Source organism: Hypanus sabinus, chromosome 25 (assembly GCF_030144855.1).
Source record: "Hypanus sabinus isolate sHypSab1 chromosome 25, sHypSab1.hap1, whole genome shotgun sequence".
In the NCBI taxonomy this organism is placed as follows: Eukaryota; Metazoa; Chordata; class Chondrichthyes; order Myliobatiformes; family Dasyatidae; genus Hypanus; species Hypanus sabinus.
Genome location: NC_082730.1, coordinates 20111893 through 20133202, shown reverse-complemented (window position 1 = coordinate 20133202; position 21310 = coordinate 20111893). Strand labels below are relative to the sequence as shown.

The 21310-nt window shown below is 44.6% G+C and overlaps 1 protein-coding gene across 12 annotated transcripts in view; it reads left to right on the top strand.

Moving 5' to 3' along the window:
* The window catches only part of LOC132381075 (kelch domain-containing protein 8A-like), a 51053-nt gene that overhangs the window by 13054 nt on the left and 16689 nt on the right, over positions 1-21310 (top strand). For 6 of the 12 annotated variants that reach the window (XR_009507918.1, XR_009507917.1, XM_059950262.1 and 3 more), the window contains exons 2-4: positions 1969-2136; positions 16277-16379; positions 17855-18378. Coding sequence is in view for 10 of the 12 variants with exons in the window: in XM_059950262.1 (XP_059806245.1) it covers positions 17982-18378 (397 nt within the window). In the remaining 2 variants the exon portion in view is untranslated. Of the gene's footprint in view, positions 1-1968; positions 2137-3506; positions 3526-16276; positions 16380-17854; positions 18379-21310 lie in introns of those variants that run through there. The other 6 variants (XM_059950257.1, XM_059950258.1, XM_059950260.1 and 3 more) reach the window with 4 other exon arrangements.

The following is a 21310-nucleotide window of genomic DNA, read 5'->3' as shown; positions in this document are numbered from 1 at the left end:
TCACCTGCCAGTTTGTACTCCTTCCCCTCCCCCACCTTCTTATTCTCTCTGTCTGGCTCCCCCATTCTCTCTGACTCCCCCCCCCATTCTCTCTGTCTGACTCCCCCCATTCTCTCTGTCTGACTCCCCCCATTCTCTCTGTCTGACCCCCCCCCCATTCTTTCGGACTTCCCCCAGTCATGAAGGGTCTTAGCCCGAAGCATTGGCTCTTTATTCCTCTCCATATATGTCCAACCTGCTGAGTTCCTCGAGCTCTCTGTGTGTGTCTATAGTTTAAAACCAAGGTTTTCAGAATAAGAACAAGATTTTTAATCATTGTCTTAACAGAAGTGAAACTTGTTGTTTTGCAGTAGCAGTAGAGTGCAAATTGCTTGATTCAGTTGCTGAATCAGACCTCCTGTCAAATGGGAAAGCTGATCAATAGTGTGCGGGGCACCAGCAGTGAGAATGAAGGAGTGTTTTAATGCAGATTTTATACTGTGCCGAGAGCGTTTTAATGCAGCTTTTATACTGTATCAAGGGAGGAGAGAACAAAATGGTCTTTGAACTACATTAATCTTCAGTGAGTTACTGCAGCCCAATTAGTTCAAAGCGATGCTTTCCTTTATAATCCGGTGGCATATTCTGGAAATAAAGTTGTCCCCTGCACTCTGTGTTTCCTTGATGCCTCTCACAGAGGCATTTGTTTAGTTTAAATTTCAAAGTAAATTTATTATCAAAGTGTACATTTATGTCGCCATATACAACCTTGAGATTCTTCTTCTTGCAGGCATTCACAGTACCGCAAAGAAAAAGTTGCAAAGAAAAAGCATTTCAGGATATATATTGTATACACTTCTCTGACATTAAATTGTACCTTTGAACCTTTGAACAATCAAAGAAAACCTACACACTAAGACTGACAACCACCGCACAAAGGAAGACAAACTGTGCAAATACAGAAAAGTAATGATGAATAGATAAATACTGAGAAGATTAGTTGTAGAGCCCTTGAAAGTGAGTCTATAGGCTGTGGAATCAGTTCAGTGCTGAGGTGAGTGAAGTTATCCACGCTGGTTCAGGAGTCCGGTGACTGAAGGGTAATAACTGTTTCTGAATCTGGTGGTGTGGGACCTGAGTGTCCTGTACCTCCTTCCCCGTGGCAGCAGTGCGAAGAAGGCATGACCTGGATGGTGGTGATCTTTGATGATGGATGCTGCTTTCTTGTGGCCGCTGTCCTTGTAGATATGTTCAATGGTAGGGAGGGCTTTTCCTGTCCTTATAGAATTCCTTCTTTGGTTTGGTCCTGATGTGAATCAGTGACTTAATGTTAAGCTCAGTTGGAAGTTGTACTAATCAAATAAGAAGATTCAGATAAAGCTTTAAAGATTAACATTATTTGTCACATGTACATCAAAGCATACAGTGAAGAGCATTGTCCTGCATCAAACCAAATCAGTGAGGATCAGTGAGGCAGCCTGTGAGTCTCAACATGGTTCTGGCACCAACATAGTATGCCCACAACCCACTAACCCTAACCATACATCTTGGGGATGCAGGAGGCAACTGGAGCAGTTGGAGAAAACCCACTCAGTCATGGGGAGAATGTACAAGCTCCTTACAGACAGTGGCAAGAATTGAACCCCAAATGGTAATCGTAGGTGCTGTGATGGTGTTACACTAAACTGCTATGCTACAGTACTGCACCCATTGATTACCAGCCTTGGTTGAGCCAGTAAAACATTATGGACACCACAATTGGGCACGGTGTCCCTTGGCCAGCATCCACAACCCTGAGAACCACTTGGTATCCCCTCACATTGGAGAACATGAGGTGGCCTGCACGCCAGTATCCTGTCTGAGAAGGCATTCCTTGCGAATGTGTTGCTAAGCTCTTCCACCATGCTTGGGCATCACAATCAGCGTCAACTGGCAACCACCCCACACATTTTTTGTCTACCTTTGATTCTTCTTTCTGATTTATTGCAGTCATTCCGGTGAAGTTTACTCCCAGGTGCCAGGTGACACATGCCTAACTCCTCGGCCATCCCAATGCACTCAACCATCAGTGAATTACTTCTGAAGTTGACCTCTTCAGAAAAACCAGCAAGTAATTTTCACATAGCAGTCCTCCACATCTACGTGCAGATTAACCAGGTAATCTTTTACTCATGCCAGCTGTGGGATAAATACCGGACTGACCTGGGAATAACTCCCCGCTCATCTTCAACTAGAATCAGGTTTAATGTCATTGATATACACTAAGTGGCCACTTTACTTGATACAGGAGTGGAACCCAGTGTGTTCTTCTGCTGCTGTAGCCCATCCTCCTCAAGGTTTGATGTGTTGTGCATTCAGAGATGCTTTTATGCGCACCACTGTTGTAATGTGAGGATATTTGAGTTACTGTCACCCTGAACCAGTCTGGCCACTCTCCTCTGACCTCTCTCATTAACAGGGCGCTTTCGCCCACAGAACTGCTGCTCACTGGAACTTATTTCATTTGTTTTTTTGAATCATCCTCTGAAAACTCTAGAGACGGCTGTGCGTGAGGAATCCAGGAAATCAGCGGTTTCTGAGGTACTCAAACCACCCTGTCTGGCACCAACAAAGTCACTTTTGATCACATTTCTTGCCCATGCTGATGTTTGGTCTGAACAACAATTGAACCTCTTGCTTGTCTGCATGCTTTTATGCATTGAACTGCGTACATTAGATATGATGTATAGGTGTGCTGAATAAAGTGGCCAGTGAATGTATGTCACGAAAGTTATGGTTTTGCAGCAGCAGCACGGTGCAATACATCAAATATACTATAAATTATAATAGAAACACATATTTCTATATATTATCTCTTATGAAATTAATATGTAGTGCAAAGAGAGTAAAAACGGTGAGATTGTGTTCGTGGATTCTTTCTCCATTCAGAAATCTGATGGTGGAGGGGAAGAAGCTGTTCTTTATATGATAGGTGGGCTTTGTCAGGCTCCTGTACCTCCTCCCTAACAGTGGCAATCAGAACAGGCCCTGTCCTAGGTGATGGGGGTCCTTAATGATGGATGCTGCCTCTATGAGGTCTCACTTTTTGACGGTGTCCTTGATGCTAGTGTCCACGATGTAGCTGACTGCAGATTTTTCTGATTCTGTGCCATAGCTCCATACCAGATGATGATACAAGCAATTGGAATGTCTCCACCATACATCTGCCCTGTGCAGCTGGGTCCTGGACTTCCTGTCAGATCGCCAGCAGGTGGTAAGAATAGACACCCTCACCTCCTCTGACCCTTAACACAGGAGCCCCCCATGGCTGTGTCCTGAGCACCTTCCCTATACACATCACCAAGGATCAGACTGTACACACTGGCTGTGTAGTGGAAAAAGGCACAACAGCGCCTCCTTCACCTCAGACGGTTGAAGAAGTTTGGCATGAGTCCCCAAATCCTTGGGACTTTCTACAGGGGCACCATTGGGAGCATCTTTACTGGCTGTGTCATCGCCTGGTACGGGAACTACACTCCTCTCATTCGCAGGGCACTGCAGAGAGTGGTACGGACAGCTCAGTGAATGTAAACTTTCATCTATTCAGAATACTTATAGCAGCAGGTATGTAAAAAGAGCCCGGAGGATCATCAGGGACTCCAGCCACCAACCACAAACTGTTTCAGCTGCTTCCGTCTGGCAAACGGTACCACAGCGTTAAGGCCTAGACCAATGGGCTACAGAACAGCTTCTTCCACCAGGCCATCAGATTTATCAATACACATTGATCTGATTGCATATCTGACTATACATAGTCAGATCAATTATATATACTAGCTTAGTGTTTGGGTAATATCCTCCCACATTCCCCCTTTTTCTTTGCTTATACATTGCAACAGAGGCACAATATAAAGAGTTTTACTCCCTAGGATGCAAGAAAATAAATCAATAAATAAATAAATCTGTAATAATTTGCTAGAATCTTTCATAACATACCTAATTTCCCCAAAATCGGGCCAGGGACGTTTAGGGATACAAGTTAGACACAGAATTTCAGCTCTGGCAGGCCATTGCTTCCTAAAAGGCAAAACCTAACATCATGAATGCCGTGATGCTTCTCTCCCAGATGAGCGCAACATCTTTTATGTACGATTTGAAAGGGAGAATAAAACTACACCTGTGCAAATCCCTGCAGCATCTGGTGTCCCTGTGGTCTCTGTTTTGGAGGCTGATATCAGAACATCTTTCAAAAGGTTGAATCTTGGCAAGGCATCAGGCCCTGATGGTGTTTCTAGCAGGCCTCTGAGAGGCTGTGCTAACCAAGGCATCAGGCCCTGATGGTGTTTCTAGCAGGCCTCTGAGAGGCTGTGCTAGCCAAGGCATCAGGCCCTGATGGTGTTTCTAGCAGGCCTCTGAGAGGCTGTGCTAGCCAAGGCATCAGGCCCTGATGGTGTTTCTAGCAGGCCTCTGAGAGGCTGTGCTAACCAAGGCATCAGGCCCTGATGGTGTTTCTAGCAGGCCTCTGAGAGGCTGTGCTAACCAAGGCATCAGGCCCTGATGGTGTTTCTAGCAGGCCTCTGAGAGGCTGTGCTAGCCAAGGCATCAGGCCCTGATGGTGTTTCTAGCAGGCCTCTGAGAGGCTGTGCTAGCCAAGGCATCAGGCCCTGATGGTGTTTCTAGCAGGCCTCTGAGAGGCTGTGCTAACCAAGGCATCAGGCCCTGATGGTGTTTCTAGCAGGCCTCTGAGAGGCTGTGCTAACCAAGGCATCAGGCCCTGATGGTGTTTCTAGCAGGCCTCTGAGAGGCTGTGCTAGCCAAGGCATCAGGCCCTGATGGTGTTTCTAGCAGGCCTCTGAGATGCTGTGCTAACCAAGGCATCAGGCCCTGATGGTGTTTCTAGCAGGCCTCTGAGAGGCTGTGCTAACCAAGGCATCAGGCCCTGATGGTGTTTCTAGCAGGCCTCTGAGAGGCTGTGCTAACCAAGGCATCAGGCCCTGATGGTGTTTCTAGCAGGCCTCTGAGCGGCTGTGCTAACCAAGGCATCAGGCCCTGATGGTGTTTCTAGCAGGCCTCTGAGAGGCTGTGCTAACCAAGGCGTCAGGCCCTGATGGTGTTTCTAGCAGGCCTCTGAGAGGCTGTGCTAACCAACTGGCGGGGGTTTTCCTGGATCTCTTCAAACTCTCACTGCTGAAATTGGAGGTTCCCCCCTTCAGAACGGTGACTATTAGAGCAGTGCTCGAGAAGAGCAGGATGAACAGCTTTAATGGCTATTGCCCAGTGGCACTTACATCTACTGTGATGAAGTGCTTTGAGATAGGCAGAATCAACTCTCACCTAAGCAAGGACCTGGACCCACTGCAGTATGCTGGTGTTGAAACATATCAGCTCCTGTCTGAGTGGCGACTTGGATCCTCTCCAATTTGTCTACTGAAGCAACAGGTCCACAGCAGATGCCATCTCATTGGTTTTTCACACAACCCTGGGATATCTGGACAGCAAAGGTGCATACATCAGGATGCTCTTTATCAATGACAGCTCAGCATTTAATACCATCATCTCATACACCTGTTGTGGGCCATATAAAAGATGGTGATGAATCAGCATACAGGAGGGAGATTGGAAATTTGGCTGGGTGGTCTCATCACGGCACCCTCTCATTCAATGTCAGCAAAACCAGGGAGCTGATTGGAGACTTCAGGAGAGGGAAATCAGAGGTCCATGAGAAGAGCGGAGGTGGAGAGAGTCAGTAACTTTAATTTCCTAGGTGTCCCTATCTCAGAGAACCTGTCCTGAGCTCATCATATAAATGTAATTGCAAAGAGAGTGCAACAGCGCCTCTACATCATTAGGAGTCTGGAAATTTGGCATGTCATCAAAAACTTTGACAAACTTCCATGGATGTGTGCTGGAAAGAATATTGACTGGCTGCATTACAGGCTGGTATGGGAGCACCAATGCTTTTGAATGGAAAATCCTACAAAAGGGAGTGGACTCGGCCCAGTACATAATGGGTAAAGCCCTTCCAACCATTAAGCACATCTACATGAAACATTGTCATAGAAGAGCAGTATCCACCATCAAAGATCCTTACCACCCAGTCCATGCTCTGCTTCCATCACAAACCACCAGGTTCAAGAACAGTTACTACCCGTCAACCATCAGGCTCTTGAACCAAAGAAGATAATTACACCCATTGTATTTCTGGTGTTCCCACAATCAACTATCTCACTTTAAGGGCTCCTTATCTTGTTATTTCACGCTCTTGTTATTTATTGATACTTAATTATATTTGCATTTGCGCAGTTTGTTGTCTTCTATGCTCTACTTGCTCTTTCCTGTTTACAGTTTCTGTTCTATAGATGTACTGAGTATGCTCCCAGGAAAAAGGATCTCGGGGTTGTATGTGGTGACATGTATGTACTTTGATAATAAATGTTACTCTGAACTTTGAACTTTGCTTATTGCCACAGTAATTTACAGTGATTGCAGTCTCCCTGGCTTTCCACTTGTCCTTGGATCATCTGGACAATAGCAATACCTACGTCAGGCTGCTGTTCATTGACTACAGCTCAGTGCTCAACACCTTCACACCATCAGTTATAATCAACAAGTGCCAAAACCTGGGCCTCTGTACCTCCCCCTACAACTGGATCCTTGACTTCCTCACCGAGAGACCACAGTCAGTGCGGATCAGAAATAGCATCCCCTCCTCGCTGACGCCCAACAGTTGGCCCATCTCGACCAACACTCAGCCCACTGCTCTACTCTCTCTACACCCACGGCTGTGTGACTAGACATAGCTCAGACGCCATCTGCAAATTTGCTGATGGCATGACTGCTGTTGGCAGAATTTCAGATGATGACAAGGAGGTGTACAGGAGTGAAGTAGATCAGCCGGTTGAGTGGTGACGCAGCAACAACCTCGCACTCAACATCAATAAGACCAAGGAATTGATTGTTGACTTCAGAAAGGGGAAATCAAGGGAACACACTCCAGTCCTCATCGAAGGATCAGCAGTGGAAAGGGTGAACACTTTCAAGTTCCTGGATATCAATATATCTGAGGATCTAATGCAGGCCCAGCATTATTGATGCAACTACCAAGAAAGCATGACAGCGCTTATATTTCATTAGGAGTCTGAGAAGATGCAGTATGTCACCAAAGAGCCTCGCAAATTTCTACAGACGTACCGCGGAGAGCATTCTATCTGGTTGCTTCACTGTCAGGTAGTGAGGGGCCATGCACAGGATCAGGAAAAAAGCTGCACAATGTTGTAAACTCAGCTAGCTCCATCATGGACACTAACCTCCCAAGCATCGAGGACACCTTCAGAAGGCAATGCCTCAAAAAGTTCTTTTTCCTGCGGGCAGACTCAGCAAATCTATAGAGAAGTAACTGTAAACAGGATCAATGAACAATAAACTGTGCAAATACAAATATTAAGGACCCCCCATCACGCAGCACCTGCTCTCTTCTCATTGCTACCATCAAGGAGGAAGAACAGGAGCCTGAAGACATACATTCAACGTTTCAGGAACAGATTCTTCCCCTCCACCATCGTATTTATGAATAGTCAATGAGCCAATGTACACTACCTGACTATTTTTTGCTCGATTTTTACACTTAATTTAATATATCTATCTAATTGCAATTTATAGTTTTATTATTATGTTTTGCAATGCACTGCTGCCACAAAATAACAAATTTCAGGACATAAGCCATTGACATTAAACCTAATTCTGATTCTGACAAGACTCGTAGATAGTTCAAAGTCTCACCTAGTGGCAGCTCATCTGTCAATGCAGTACTCCCTCGGTACTGTGCAGAAATGGATGTTCAGGTTATATGCCCCCAGTCACTAATTTCTGATGTAAATTTCCAGGCTTCTGAGATCAGTGTGCTTGTGACCATCTCATAGTTATGGTTCCATTCCCAGCAAGACACTGCAGTTTGTGGTGGCAGGACTTGTGAATCCTTCCTTAATTATTGATTAAAGCTATGGCCTCCGGAGTTTTATGGCTTCGTAACTCACAAAATGCACTTAACAAGCCAATGTGAAGCTGACCAAGCTTAAGCCATTTAAGGAAGATTTATTCCAAAGTTTTCATTTATTCATTGTGGCTGAAGCAGTTGCTTCATCGTGCATTGTAATTTCTCTCTCTCTCTCTGTCTCTGACAACAGCAGAATGATTCATGTTTTATCCCAATTTTACAGTCACAGAAGTTCCAACAATAGCTTCTGCGCAAAATGGGTCAGGTATAACTGACAATTTATAACTCTCATAGCTTGTTAGAGAAATACTTCCAGAAGAATTAGTGTATATCATGGTTTGAGGAACTAAATTTATGGAATCATTAGCAAATCACTGAAGTCCCATCAGCTCCATGCAGAATCCTATTCTGAGAAAACCACTGAACTTATAGCATGGAACTAGTCTGGGTTAGAACAAAATAACTAACAACATACCTGTTATTTTGTTCCAATGGTTTTCTGTTTTTTTATTACTGTGTTACAGCTAAAGATAGATGACAAATCCCAAGGCATCAGAGTGGGATTTGAACTCCTTTCCTTGCTGTTAACATACCAAAGGATCTGTTCTTAGTTTCAGCATGTAAATGTCATCATCTCTACTTCCTTAAAAGTTTGCGTAGATTCAACATGTCATCAAAAACTTTGACACATTTCTCTAAATACACAGTGGAAGTTATCCTGGCTGGTTGCGTCATGGCCTGGTATGGAAAAGGCTACAGAAAATGATGGATATGGCCCAGTCTGTCACAGGCAAAGCCTTCCCCAACATCGAGCATATTTACATGGAATGCTGCCACAAGAAGTCGTCAAATTTATTTATATAGCGCATTTAAAAACAACCCACATTGACCAAAGTGCTGTACAGATCAGAGCAGTTAGCTAAGATCACAAATACAAAGAAAGACAGACATAACCAACAGGCAAACAGCTTATAGGCACAAAAGAAACAACACAAGGGCCTAGGCACAAGCCAAAAATCAGCCACATCAGGAGGAAGCAGTGTTCGTCGTCGAAGACCTCGCCATCTAGCCTTGCTCTCTTGCTACTACTATTGGGCAGGCGGTACAGAAGCTTTAAGTCCTGCACCACCAGCTTCAGGAACAGTTATTACCTTATAACCATCGTGCTCCTGAACCATCACCACTATGAACTGATTCTATGACCTACCGTCTCACTTTCAAGGACTATTGACAGTTCATGTTCTTGGCATTATTTGTATTTCCACATTGGTTCTTTGATGGTCTTTGTCTATTTATGTATAGCTTTTCACAAAGTTGTACATTTTTTCATGTAAATGTCGGCAAGGAAAGGAATCTCAAGGTAATGTGCTTTGGCAAACAAGTCTGTATAGACACAAAAAATGAGATGCTAAAGAAGCTAAGTGGGTCAGACAGCATCTTATGGAGGGAAATGAACAGTTGACTGACACCTCACCAAGACTCCAGATTAACGGTTTCAAAACTGTCTTTTTCTCTTCATAGCTGCTGCCCTGTTCAACTGGGTTTCTACAGCATTTTGTGTATTGCTCCAGATTCTAGCATCTGCGGTCTCTTTTGCCTTCAAGTCTGTATGGGAGGCAGGGGAGGGCAGAATTGGACTTGTGATGTAAACCCTCCTAATGTTCTGTATGTGGTCTTGCATACTATCAATAGTCACCATGGCTGAGAATTGAAGGACAACTTTTAGCCCTCTGTCCATCCTGCACCAAAAGTGGACAGAGTACCTCTTTTTGGTCTTCTGTTTGTAAATGATTCTAAACAAAGGTGACTGCAAGGTTCAGAGAGTGTGAACCTGGCTTTGCCATCTCATGGGGCTAGTGAGGATAACCCATTCAAAGTTCAGATATCTCTAAATTCAAAGTAAATTTACAAATAAATATTATTGAGAAGATGAGTTGGATAGGCAGAGGCTTTTTCCCAGGCTGAAATGGCTAACACGAGGGGGCATAGTTTTAAGGTGCTTGAAAGTGGGTTCAGAGGGGATGTCGGGGTAAGTTTTTCACACAGAGAATGGTGGGTGCATGGAATGGACTGCTGGCAATGGTGGCGGAGGTGGATACAATAGGGTTTTTTAAGAGACTTTTAGTTAGGTACATCTATAGATAAATAAAGGGCTATGTGGTAGAGCAATTCTAGGCAGATTCTAGAGTAGGTTACATGGTTGGCACAACATTGTGGGCCGAAGGGCCTGTAATGTGCTGTAGATTTCTATGTTCTGTGAGTTGTAGAATCCTTGCAAGTAAGTTCATAGGTTGCGGAATCAGTTCAGGTGAGTGAAATTGCCCATGCTGGTTCAGCAAGCATTTCACCGTGTAAGTGACATGAAGTCCAACAAAAGTCAGCCTGACTATACGTTATGTGGAGACCTTGTTGAGCATGGCTCTGAAAATCAGCCGGCAAACTCAGTTCTTCAGTCAAGATGCAAATTGCAAATCCCTGCATCACAAGAATACAAGAGTTGGGCCCCTGCAGATGAGTTTTACATGTGACAGGATTATTCAGCAGAGATGTGCAGGTTATTAAATCTGATATTGTTGCCTGGTTACAGAAGCTCACCATGTGAGATGAGCAGTTAATAAGCCTGCCTCCTTGTCGTTGCTGGATATAACTACTGAAGAGCGGGAACTTTTTGAGACATAATGCTGCCTTTGTTAGTATAATGTGACCTAGTGCAGTCTAGCTAATGTAGGTACGGAGATCATTCCCTTGGATTCAAGCTGAAGCTTTGGAAATCCACAAGAGTCCCATCTTGCACTGGGAGAATTTAGTGCATGAAGGCTGTAAATGCATGAGGAAGTAGTAGCTGGCCATTTGGCCCTTTGAACTTGTCCTGCCTTTCAATATAACCTTGAATAATCATCTTCCTCATCTGCACTTTCCGAATCAGAATCAGGCTGAGGAGGGGTAAAAAGGAGCAGCCATGATTAAATGGCAAACTCAATAGACCAAATTAACTAATTCTACTCCTATATCTTATGGTCTTATGGTCTCATCACTGGCAATTGTCATGAAATATGCTGAGTTGTGGCAGCGGTACAGTACAGTTCTGCTGAGTTACAAAAATAATAGTGCAAAAGAGGACTAGTAAAGTAATGTTCCTGGACCATTCAGAAACCTGACAGCAGAGTGGTAGAAGCTGTTCCTAAAACATTGACTGTAGGTCTCCAAGTTCCCACACCTCCTCCCTGGTGGGTAATGAAGAGAAGAGGGCATGCCTTGGATGGTGAGGGTCCTTAATAATTGATGCTGTCTTCAACGAAGCACTGCCTCTTGAAGTCCTCATCAACCGTGAGGAAGGTTGTGCCCATGATGGAGTTGGGTGAATTTACAACTGTCTACAATCCCTTTTGATCCTGGACATTGAAGGCTCTGCATCAGATGGTGATAGGACCATTAGAATGCTCTTGTGGTACATCTGTAGACATTTACTCGTCTTTGACATAACAAATTTCCTCAAGCCTGTAGTGAGGTACAGCCACTGTTGAGGCTTCTTCAAGAGTGCATTAATGTTTTGGACCCACAACTGATCTTCTAAGATGTTGGTGTTCAGGAACTTGAAATTTCTCACCCTTCTCATTCCTGATTCCTCGATTATATGTGTTCTTCTGACTTCCATTTCAGAAGTCCACAGTCAAATCCTTGGTCTTGCTGATGTTGAGTGCAAGGTCATTGTTGTGACATCACTCAACTGGTTGATGTAGCTTGCTCATATAATAGATGATTAGAGCATCCACAAGTCTTCGCAGTAAAGTTCACCCACCATTTGACTGAACAAATTTCTACTTGTCTCCATCCTAATTTTGAAGCTTGTGTGTCTCAGTTATGCACCCCAACATTCTCTCAGCATCTTTGCCATCAATTCCCTTGTTTCAGTGAGACCTTTTCTCGTTTTTCTGAATTCCATGGAATACAGGGGTATCCTTATCAATTGCTCTTGGATTGACCATCCCCGGAATCAGTCAGCTGAATGAAACTTTGTTCCACACCCAGCAAGCAAGTAATTCCTTCCCTAGATTAGAATAAACCTCTATTTACTTACTGCCTGTTACACTGGCTGGCATTTTGAGCAGCAATGAAGGTCCTCCACCTCTGTCCTTACTTGGCCGTCTTTTCTGTTGTGCCCTAGGTGTGTTCATGGTCCTCATTTCTGCCTCTATGTTACAGTGCCAAGTTGTATTTGGTCTTCCACATTCCCTCTGCCCTTCAGGGATCCAGTAAAGCGCTGTTTTGATAATGAAGTTGGCCTCTCCTCATCATGTGCCCAATCCATCTCCAACATTTCATGATGATTGTGGCCATGTTCTGTTGATGATACTGAAGGTGTAGGGCATGGTTGAAGATGCTTCTTGGTCAGAAGATACGGAGTGCAATTCAGAGGCTCGTGGTGTGAAATGACGATAGCTTAGCAAGTTCGCTCTCTGTCATGTGCCAGCATTCTGACACATACCAGGAGAGTGGACAGAGCACACCTCTGGGACAAGCTTGCCCTTGATGTGGTCACTGTACTTAGTTGATCCCCTTATGTTGTTTGTTGTTCTGAAAGATTTCTAATGTTGCTGAGTCTTTGCTGAAAGTCGTCCTTCATCGCACTTACTTGCCAAATGATGCTGCCCTTGTAGGGGAATCTGCCGGTGCTGGGTGTTGATGCCGAATGTCTAGATGGGAGGAGGAGACCCTACTTTGAGGGTCATGGTCTCACTCTTTCTCTGGCTGAGCCTGAGTTCAACCTGACCACCAAAGCCACGCAGGTCCTAAGTTTTCTCTTGCATGTGCTGGTGTGTATGTGAAATTAATGCAAGGTCATCTACAAAGTCAAGGTCTTCCAAAGTAGAGAATAGAGCGAACCTAATGCCTCTCTGCTTTTCTCCTGGTGTTTGCCTCATAACTCAGTCAATCACCAGGTTAAATAATATCGCCAACATCGCACAGCCTTGCCTGACTCCTGTCTTGACTACAAAGCTCAAGTTGCTGTACTCAACTGTGCTGGTAAAGTTAACATAGAACCTCTGGATGAACTGAACAATTTTGCAGGGAATCACATATGATCTGAGAATTCTCCAGAGACTCTCCCAGCCGATGCTATCAAGAGCCCTTTCAAAAGTTCTCTGTGCTGTTGCACATTGCTCTATTTTGCCACGCATTGTGACAATCTGGTCGATACAGCCTCTGTTCTTCCTGAAGTCAGCTTGCTTCTTCCTCAAGCACACATCAGCGGCATCTGTAATCCATTGGACAGTGACTTAGGCAAGAATTTTGCTGGGCACTGTCAAAACTGTGGTGCAGTGCCAGTTTTTGCTATCACTTAGTTCTCCTTTCGTGGGAATTCTAACAATGACTCCCTTTGTCCAGTCCTTGGGTACTTGGCCCCGTTTCCAGATTGTGGTAGACAGTGGTTGCAGGATGGCTGCTGCAACTTTTGGTTCAGCTTTAAGCAGTTTGGCATTCAAATTGTCATGTCCTGGAGTTTTGCTGTCCTTTAGTTGATGTTGAGAACCTCCACTGCCTCTTGTGTGTAACGGTCTTCATGTGGTGGTGGTCCATTCAGTAATTCTCCAAAATTCTGTCCATTGAGCTTCTTGCTTTTTCTTATCATGCTTCTGCCCTCAATGGTGGGGAGGGCTTTACCCATATCGGTCTTCCCAGACAGGAGGTGAAGGATCCATAACATTATTTGGAGGGAAGCAAGCATTATCTCAAGTATATTTTCTCTTCTAGAGAAACTAATTGAAAGAAAAACGTAAGAGCCGGGCACAAACATGTCTACTTTGTTTTACTTTAGTGAGGCATGCACATATGACGTGGTGGCATAATGACATATACCATTCACGTACTGCTTATGTATAACCCGTAATGAATTGTATTAGCAAACAAAGAATGCTTAATCAAGTAATATATTTACAATATTACTCAAATATTACTAATACACTAAATACACAACACTCATCATCTGGTCTCATTATTAACATACCAAAGGATTTGTTCTTAGTTTCAGCACGTAAATGTCATCACTTCTACTTCCTTAAAAGTTTGCGTAGATTCGACATGTCATCAAAAACTTCGACACGTTTCTCTAGATGCACAGTGGAAGTTATCCTGGCTGGTTGCAGCAAGGTCTGGTTCAAATAAAGTTTATTAAAGTACACATATGCCACCATCTACAAGTCTGAGATTCATTTTCTTATGGGCATACTCAATAAATCCAATAACTGTAAAAGAATCAATGAAAGACCACACTCAACGGGGTAGCCAATCAGAGTGCAAAAGAAAACAGTACAGAAAGGAAGGAAATAATAATAATGATGATGAATAAATAAGCAATAAATATCGAGAGCATGAGTTGAAGGTTCCTTGAAAGTGAGTCCATAGGTTGTGGGAACAGTTGAATGAGGCAAGTGAAGTTGAAAAAAAAATCCCCTTTGGTTCAAGAGCCTGACGGTTGAGGGGTAGTAACTTCCTGAACCTGGTGGTGTGAGTCCTGAGGCTCCTGTACTTCCTTCCTGATGGCTGCACTGAGAAGAGAACATGTCCTGGGTGGTGGGGGTCCCTGATGATGGATGCTGCTTTCCTGCGACAACGCTCCATGTAGATGAGCTCAGTAGTGGAGAGGGTTTTACTCATATTGGTCTTCCCATTCAGTAGGTGAAAGATCCATCACATTATTTGAAAAGGGAAGCAGATGTTATCTCAACTCCATTTTCTCTTCTGCTGACGTTATTAAAACTGCTCCCTAGATGTTTGCTATTTATGGCAGTTTGCTCTGCACAAATTTACTGCCACATTTTAAACGTTACCACAGTGACCATACTTCAAAATTGCTCAGTATGCTTTGTGATTTCCTGGAGGTCATCAAGGGGGCAATGCAGTTGCAAATTATTTCATTCTTTGACTCTTACAGGGCAGGACTAAGTTTACATCATCACATTAAGTACACTAAAAGAGATTATTCAGTCCAACATGTCCATGCTGGACTTAACTTTCCTGTCACCATAACGTAACTAGTCCTTTCACTTATTTATCCAACCTCATGTGGAGGCGTGAGGGACTGCAGATTCTGGAATCTTGGGCAACAATTTTCTGAGGAACTGAGAGGGTTGAGCAGCATCTGTGGAGTTAAAAAAGAAATCAAACTTGCGTTTCTTGTCAAGTACATGTATGCATGGATACAATGCATCAGCAGTGCAGGCAAGCAGTACCAGCTACACAGTATTCACAAGGAAAACAAACATTAATCATACACAAGAATTTTACAAGAAAACATAATTAGCAGGAAAAAGGTCTCGAAGTCTATCTTAGTGTAAAGTGATTAAAGTGGTCATGGTGTAACAAAACCACAGTGTTTTGAGTTGTGCAAGTTCATTCAAGAACCAAATGATTGAAGGGAAATTGCTGTTCTTGCATCTGGTGAGACTTCAGGCTTATGTAGCTTCTGCCCAATAAGTCAAAAGTTTCCTTACCCCTCCCTCTCCCACAGATGCTGCTCAGCAGGCTGAGTTCCTCCAGTTGTAAATGCCTCTCTTGCAATTTGCCGGCTCCACTCTGTGACAATGAATTCCACATCTTGCCTCTTTGGTTAAAACAATGTTTCCTGAGTTCCACATTAGACATGTTGCTCACGGCCTTAGGCTGAGGAACTCTGAGTTGGACTTCTTTTATCAATGGAAGTAAAATCCCTTCAATTTTCAGCCTCAATACCAAGTCACTCTGTGGCCATCGCATTTCCAGAGAAAGAGCACCCCAGCCTGAACAATGCACGCAAAATGTTGGAGAAGCTCAGCAAGCCAGGCCGCATCGGTGGAAGGGAGTAAACAGCCGACATTTCAGGCCGAGGCTGTTTATTGCCCTCGACAGATTTTGTCTGACTTACTGAGTTCCTCCAGCATTTTGTGTGTGTTGGTCAAGATTTGCAAGCATCTGCAGAATCTCTTGTGTGGTATGATTTCCAGTCAGATCACTATCTCATTGGATGGAAATCAGAATCAAGACTTAACACGTTAGAAATACCTGCTCTGCATTTCAATTCTATTCCTTGGTTTAGTTTACCCATCTATCACAGGAAGAAAAAATATACGTCTTCAAGAACAGAAAATTTGAAGTAAAATGCTTATCACCTGCCAGCTTTTGTTCCATTTCTTCCATCCACCATTTTTTTATATTGGCTATCTCTCCTCCCAGTCTTGGCCTGAAATGTCTCCTCTTCATTTTCCCCAAAACTCCAAAGTTAATTTATTATCAAAATACGTACAGTATGTCTTACCAGACACTACCCTGAGATTCATTTCCTTGCAGGCATTCGCAGTAGAACAAAGAAATACAATAAAAAACGACGAAGACTGACAAGCAACCAGGTGCAAAGGAAGCCAATCTGTGCAAATACAAAAAAAAGAAATAGGTAAATAATACTAAGGACAAGAGTTACAGAGTCCTGAAGTGAGTTCATAGGTTGTGTTCAGTGTTCATTTCACTGTTTGGGCTGAGTGAAGTTACCCATGCTGGTTCAAGAGCCTGACAGTTGAAGAGAATGACCAGTTCTGAACCTGGTGCAGCACCTAAGGCGCCTGTACCTCCTTCCCCGTGGCAGCAGCCATCAAGAGAACATGGCCTGGATGGTGGGGGTCCTTGATGATGGGTGCTGCTTTCTTATGGTAGGACTCCTTTTTGACGTGCTCAATGGCGGGGAAGGCTTTTCCTGCGATGGACTGCCGTATCCAGTAGCTTTCAGGGAGTCCTGCAGGAGACCGTGAAACCCGCCATAGAAGCTGCCTCACCCTCTGAGTCCCTCCAGCAATTTTGTTTGTTGCTTCCAAAGTAAAGTTGCTTCCCAGGAAGCAATGAAACTGAAAATATATCTCCAAAGCATTGAAGTGTGATTGGTGGCTGAGCCACCTAGCTCGTGGAGTTAACACTCCTACTCCCCTTTGAGCTTTCTGGGATGGGTCTAAGTGAGGAAGAAGCTACCCCCCACCCCCCACTGGTTTCTGCTTTGGACTGTCACTCAATGAGCCTTGCTATAAACTGTATCCAACCACCAGGTGAAAGCATCATCAGGTCCCACAGTGGTGGTTAGTGTGATGCTATTACAGCTCGGGCTGGGGGCAGAGTTCATTCCCGGTGCTGTTCTGTAAGGAACATGTACAAGGGGTGATTGATAAGTTCATGGCCTAGCATAGAAGGAGTCAATTTTAGAAAACCTAGCACATATATTTTTCAACGTAGTCCCCTCTCTTACATGTACACACTTAGTCTAGCGGTCATGGAGCATACGGATCTTGGACCTCCAGAAAGCGTCCACAGCAGGGGTGATTGATAAGTTCGTGGCCTGAGGTAGAAAGAGATGAGTTGTACAGCTCTCTTACATGCACATCAAGTTCAACTCTTCGAGTGATAATGCAACAAGTTTGAAGTTAATAACTCACCAGTTAATAACTCATCAAGGGTAATTGATAAGCCCGTGGCCTAAGGTAGAAGGGGATGAGTTTCCCTCCCCATGGAATGTGTGGAATTTCCCCAGGTGCTCCGGTTTCCTCCCACAGTCCAAAGGCTTACGAGTTGATAGGTTAATTGGTCATTGTAAATTGTCCCATGATTAGGCTAGGGTTAATCTGGGGGTTGCTGGGTGGTATGGTTCGAAGGGCCAGAAGGGCCTACTCCGCTCTGTATCGCTAAGCAGATAGATAAATAATAAATTATTAAGTGGGATTCACTGCTCAGCCTCACGTCTTAACAGGGATGGTTTGGGTAAAGATAGAGACACCTTCCCCCTCCTAGAGCTGTATGTCAGAATGAGTTCAGGCAAGGAAAATGGAGTGAAGTGTCTTGCCCCATTTATAAGTTGCCGGTAACCACATCTTGGTTTCTTCTTTACAGTTTTGGCGTTCCTTGTGTTGTCTGGGAGCTGTGTACCAGTTACTGCCAGATGGACTGCTGTAGCTAAAACCAGGTTCGTATTGGTCACATGGCTCTTCGGCGGACTACATAACGGAGAAGCGCAGGGATGGACAACTGCTTAAGTGCCATGTCCGTGCCCAGCACCAGGTCATTCCACTGGCAGTCCCTGGCAGCCTTAGCTGTTGGCCGAGTCTACTGCACCCCTGTGGAGAGTGGGGGACAACTCTACCTCATCGGGGGCTGTGATGAGAGCGGGGCCCCCATGAACACTTGTGAGGTCTACTCTCCGGAAGCTGATCAGTGGACGACCCTCCCACCGATGCCCACGGTAAGAGCAGGCGTGGCCGCGGCTCCCCTGGGGAAGCGGATCCTAGTGATTGGCGGCATGGGAGTCCAGCGGAGTCCCCTCTCCACGGTGGAGATGTACAACGTGGAAGAAGGCAAGTGGGAAAGGAGGAATTCCTTGTGCGAAGCTGCCATGGGTGTCTCCGTGATAGTCAAAGGTAATTGCACAAGAGCGACGAGAGATCTCAGGAATATGTAGAGAAAGCAAGATTACTTAGAGTGGGTAAAATCACGGAAGACCAATTACTGATACTCACAGTTATGAGGAGGAATTTCTTCAACCAGAGGGTGGTGAAAATATTGTGGAATATGTTGCCGCAGACAGATGTGGGGGCCAGGTCATCAAGTACATTAAAGACAGAGATTCAATGGTTCTATTTAATATTAGAGAATGTATGCAACCTGAAATTCTTATTCTTCACAGACGTCTGTGAAACAGATGAAACCCCAAAGAATGAATGTAAGAACCCCAAAGTCCCTCTCCCCACCCCAACAATCACAAGCAGCAGCAAAGCTTCAACCCTCCCCTTTCCCCCTCCCCCTCTTGCAGGAAGCATCAGCCCCCACCACTACCCATCAAGCAATAGCAAGCCCCCATTATAGTCCATTAGAAGCTACTGTCCATAACCCAGCACTTTGATGTGCCACGGGCACTAACGAGAGAGAGAGAGGTGTCGCCCCCTTCCACAACAAGAGGGGAGATCAGCAGTTCACTGTTTCGCTGCTGCAGTCTGCATTGTCGCTATACTAAGAGTTTCTCTGACTCAAGAGTCAGCAGCAAACTTTCTCTCACCATCCAGAGAGAGAGCAGTTGCTGGGGTGTCAAGTCCTCTGACAGCCATATGTTCTGATCTCCCATGATGCTTTAGTCAGCAGCACCTGCTAGGAATGGGGTCACCCACAGGGCCATAGACCCACACCCCGAGCACACACATCTTCCTCTCCTGGAGATATTGAAAACTTGGCCACTCGGCGAGCTCCAAGAGCGGGAACCGACCGCAGTTTCGGTGCAACTGGATTCCACTGGATTCAGATTATGGATTCCACAAAACCTCAGCCACCTTGAAAAGGAAAGATAAATAGGTTCTTGACTGGTAAGGGATTAATGGTCTTGGGGAGAAGGCAGGAGAGTAGGGTTTGAAATAAATCAGCCAGTTGGAGCAGACTCGATGGGCTGAATGGACTAATTTTGCTCCTATGTCTGGTGATCTTTTGATAGATTACTGAGGGAGTGATGGCAATCTGAGGACTTGGATTAAGGAGCAGTGGCACAGAGGAGATGTGGAATTCTCCTTCACACTGCAGACTGTGATGATCAGCCTTTCTCTGCCTGATCAGTGCAGTGAAATTAGACTCAACAGTAACTTCATAAATACTCCTTCGTATGAAGAGTGTTTGATGGCTCTCGGTGTACTCACTGAAATTCAGAAGAATATTGAAATCGATCGAATGGTGAAAGGCCTCAATAGAGTGGATGTGGAGAGGATGTTTCTCATAGTGGGGGAGTCTAAGACCAGAGGACACAGCCTCAGAATAGAGGGATATCCATTTAGAATGGAGATGAGGAGAACTTTCTTTAGCTGAAGAGAGGTGAAACTGGAATTTGTAACCAAGGCAGCTGTGGAGGCCAAGTCACGCGATATATTTGAGGCAGAGGTTGATAGATTCTTGATTAGTCAGGGCATGAAGGGATATGGGGAGGAGGCAAGAGCTGGGGCTGAGAGGGAAATGGGTAATGAAATTTATCACACCTGTGATTTATCGCAGATGGCAGAGAAGACTCAGTAAGCCAAATGGCCTAATTCTGCTCCTATATCTTATGGTTTTGTGGCCTCATGGAATCAGATAAACTAAAACAGAAAGCAGTACAGGCTATGTGTATGGAAGATTGAACTTGGACAACTGATAGCTCTTTCAAAGAGGCACAATAGGCTGAATCTCTGCTACTTGTGTCTGGGGTCACTAAAGAAGATGTAATGAGCTTCCTGTTATCATAATCAACCCTTATTGACAAGTTGCAGTGAATGATACTAGCTGCCTTCTCAGCTCCACCTACACCACCAGGGCTAAACAACCTGTTGTACCCCTCCCTGGAAGGCACTGATTTCTACAGCTCTCCATATCAAAGCAAACAGGAGCCACCACCACCGCTCAACCCAAAACCTACATAGACCTTCCTTACTAAAATGGTTGGAACACTGTTGCATTCCCAATATCCTCACAGGAGGAGACATCTAGCTATTGCACTGTCCCAGCTGTTTGGTAGTTAAATCACTTTCTTGACACAGACATATAATTTCAAAGTGCAAAGTAAATTTATTATCAAAGTAATTATATGTCACCATATACTACCCTGAGATTCATTTTCTATCAGGGATTCACAGTAGTACAAAGAAATAATAATGATAAACAAACAAACAGTACATATCGAGAACATGAGACGAAGAGTCCATAGGTTACAGGAACAGTTTGGTGATGGGGTGAATGAAGTTGTCCTCTTTGGTTCAAGAGCCTGATGGTTGAGCATGAACCTGGTGTTGAGAGTTCTGTACCTCTGTCCCGACAGCAGCAGCAAGCAGAGAGCGTGGCCTGGATGGTGGGGGTCTTTGATGATTGATACTGTTTTCCTGCGACTATGCTCCATGTAGATGTCCCCAGTGGTGAGGAAGGCTTTGCCCTTGATGAACTGGGCTATGTATGCTACTTGTAGATTTTCCATTGAAGGGAATTGGAGTTTCCATGCCAGGCCATGATGCAACCAGTCAGCGTACTCTCCACCGCACATCTATAAAAGTTTGTCAAAGGTCTAGATGATTGCCAAATCTTTGCAAACTTGTGAGAAAGTAGAGGCATTTCTGTGCTTTCTTTGTAATTGCACTTATGTGCAGGGCCCAGGACAGATCCTTTGAAATAATAACAGCAGGGGATTTAAAGTTGCTGATGCTCCCCGTAAGGCAATAACCTGAGGTTTAAGGTTGTGGCTTCCTGGCACATACAAAATGTCATCTAGAGCAGTACTGAAGAGTGCGACACTGTCCAGTGTGCAGTAGTTCAGATCAAATCATAGATATAAAAGCATAAAATAGTACA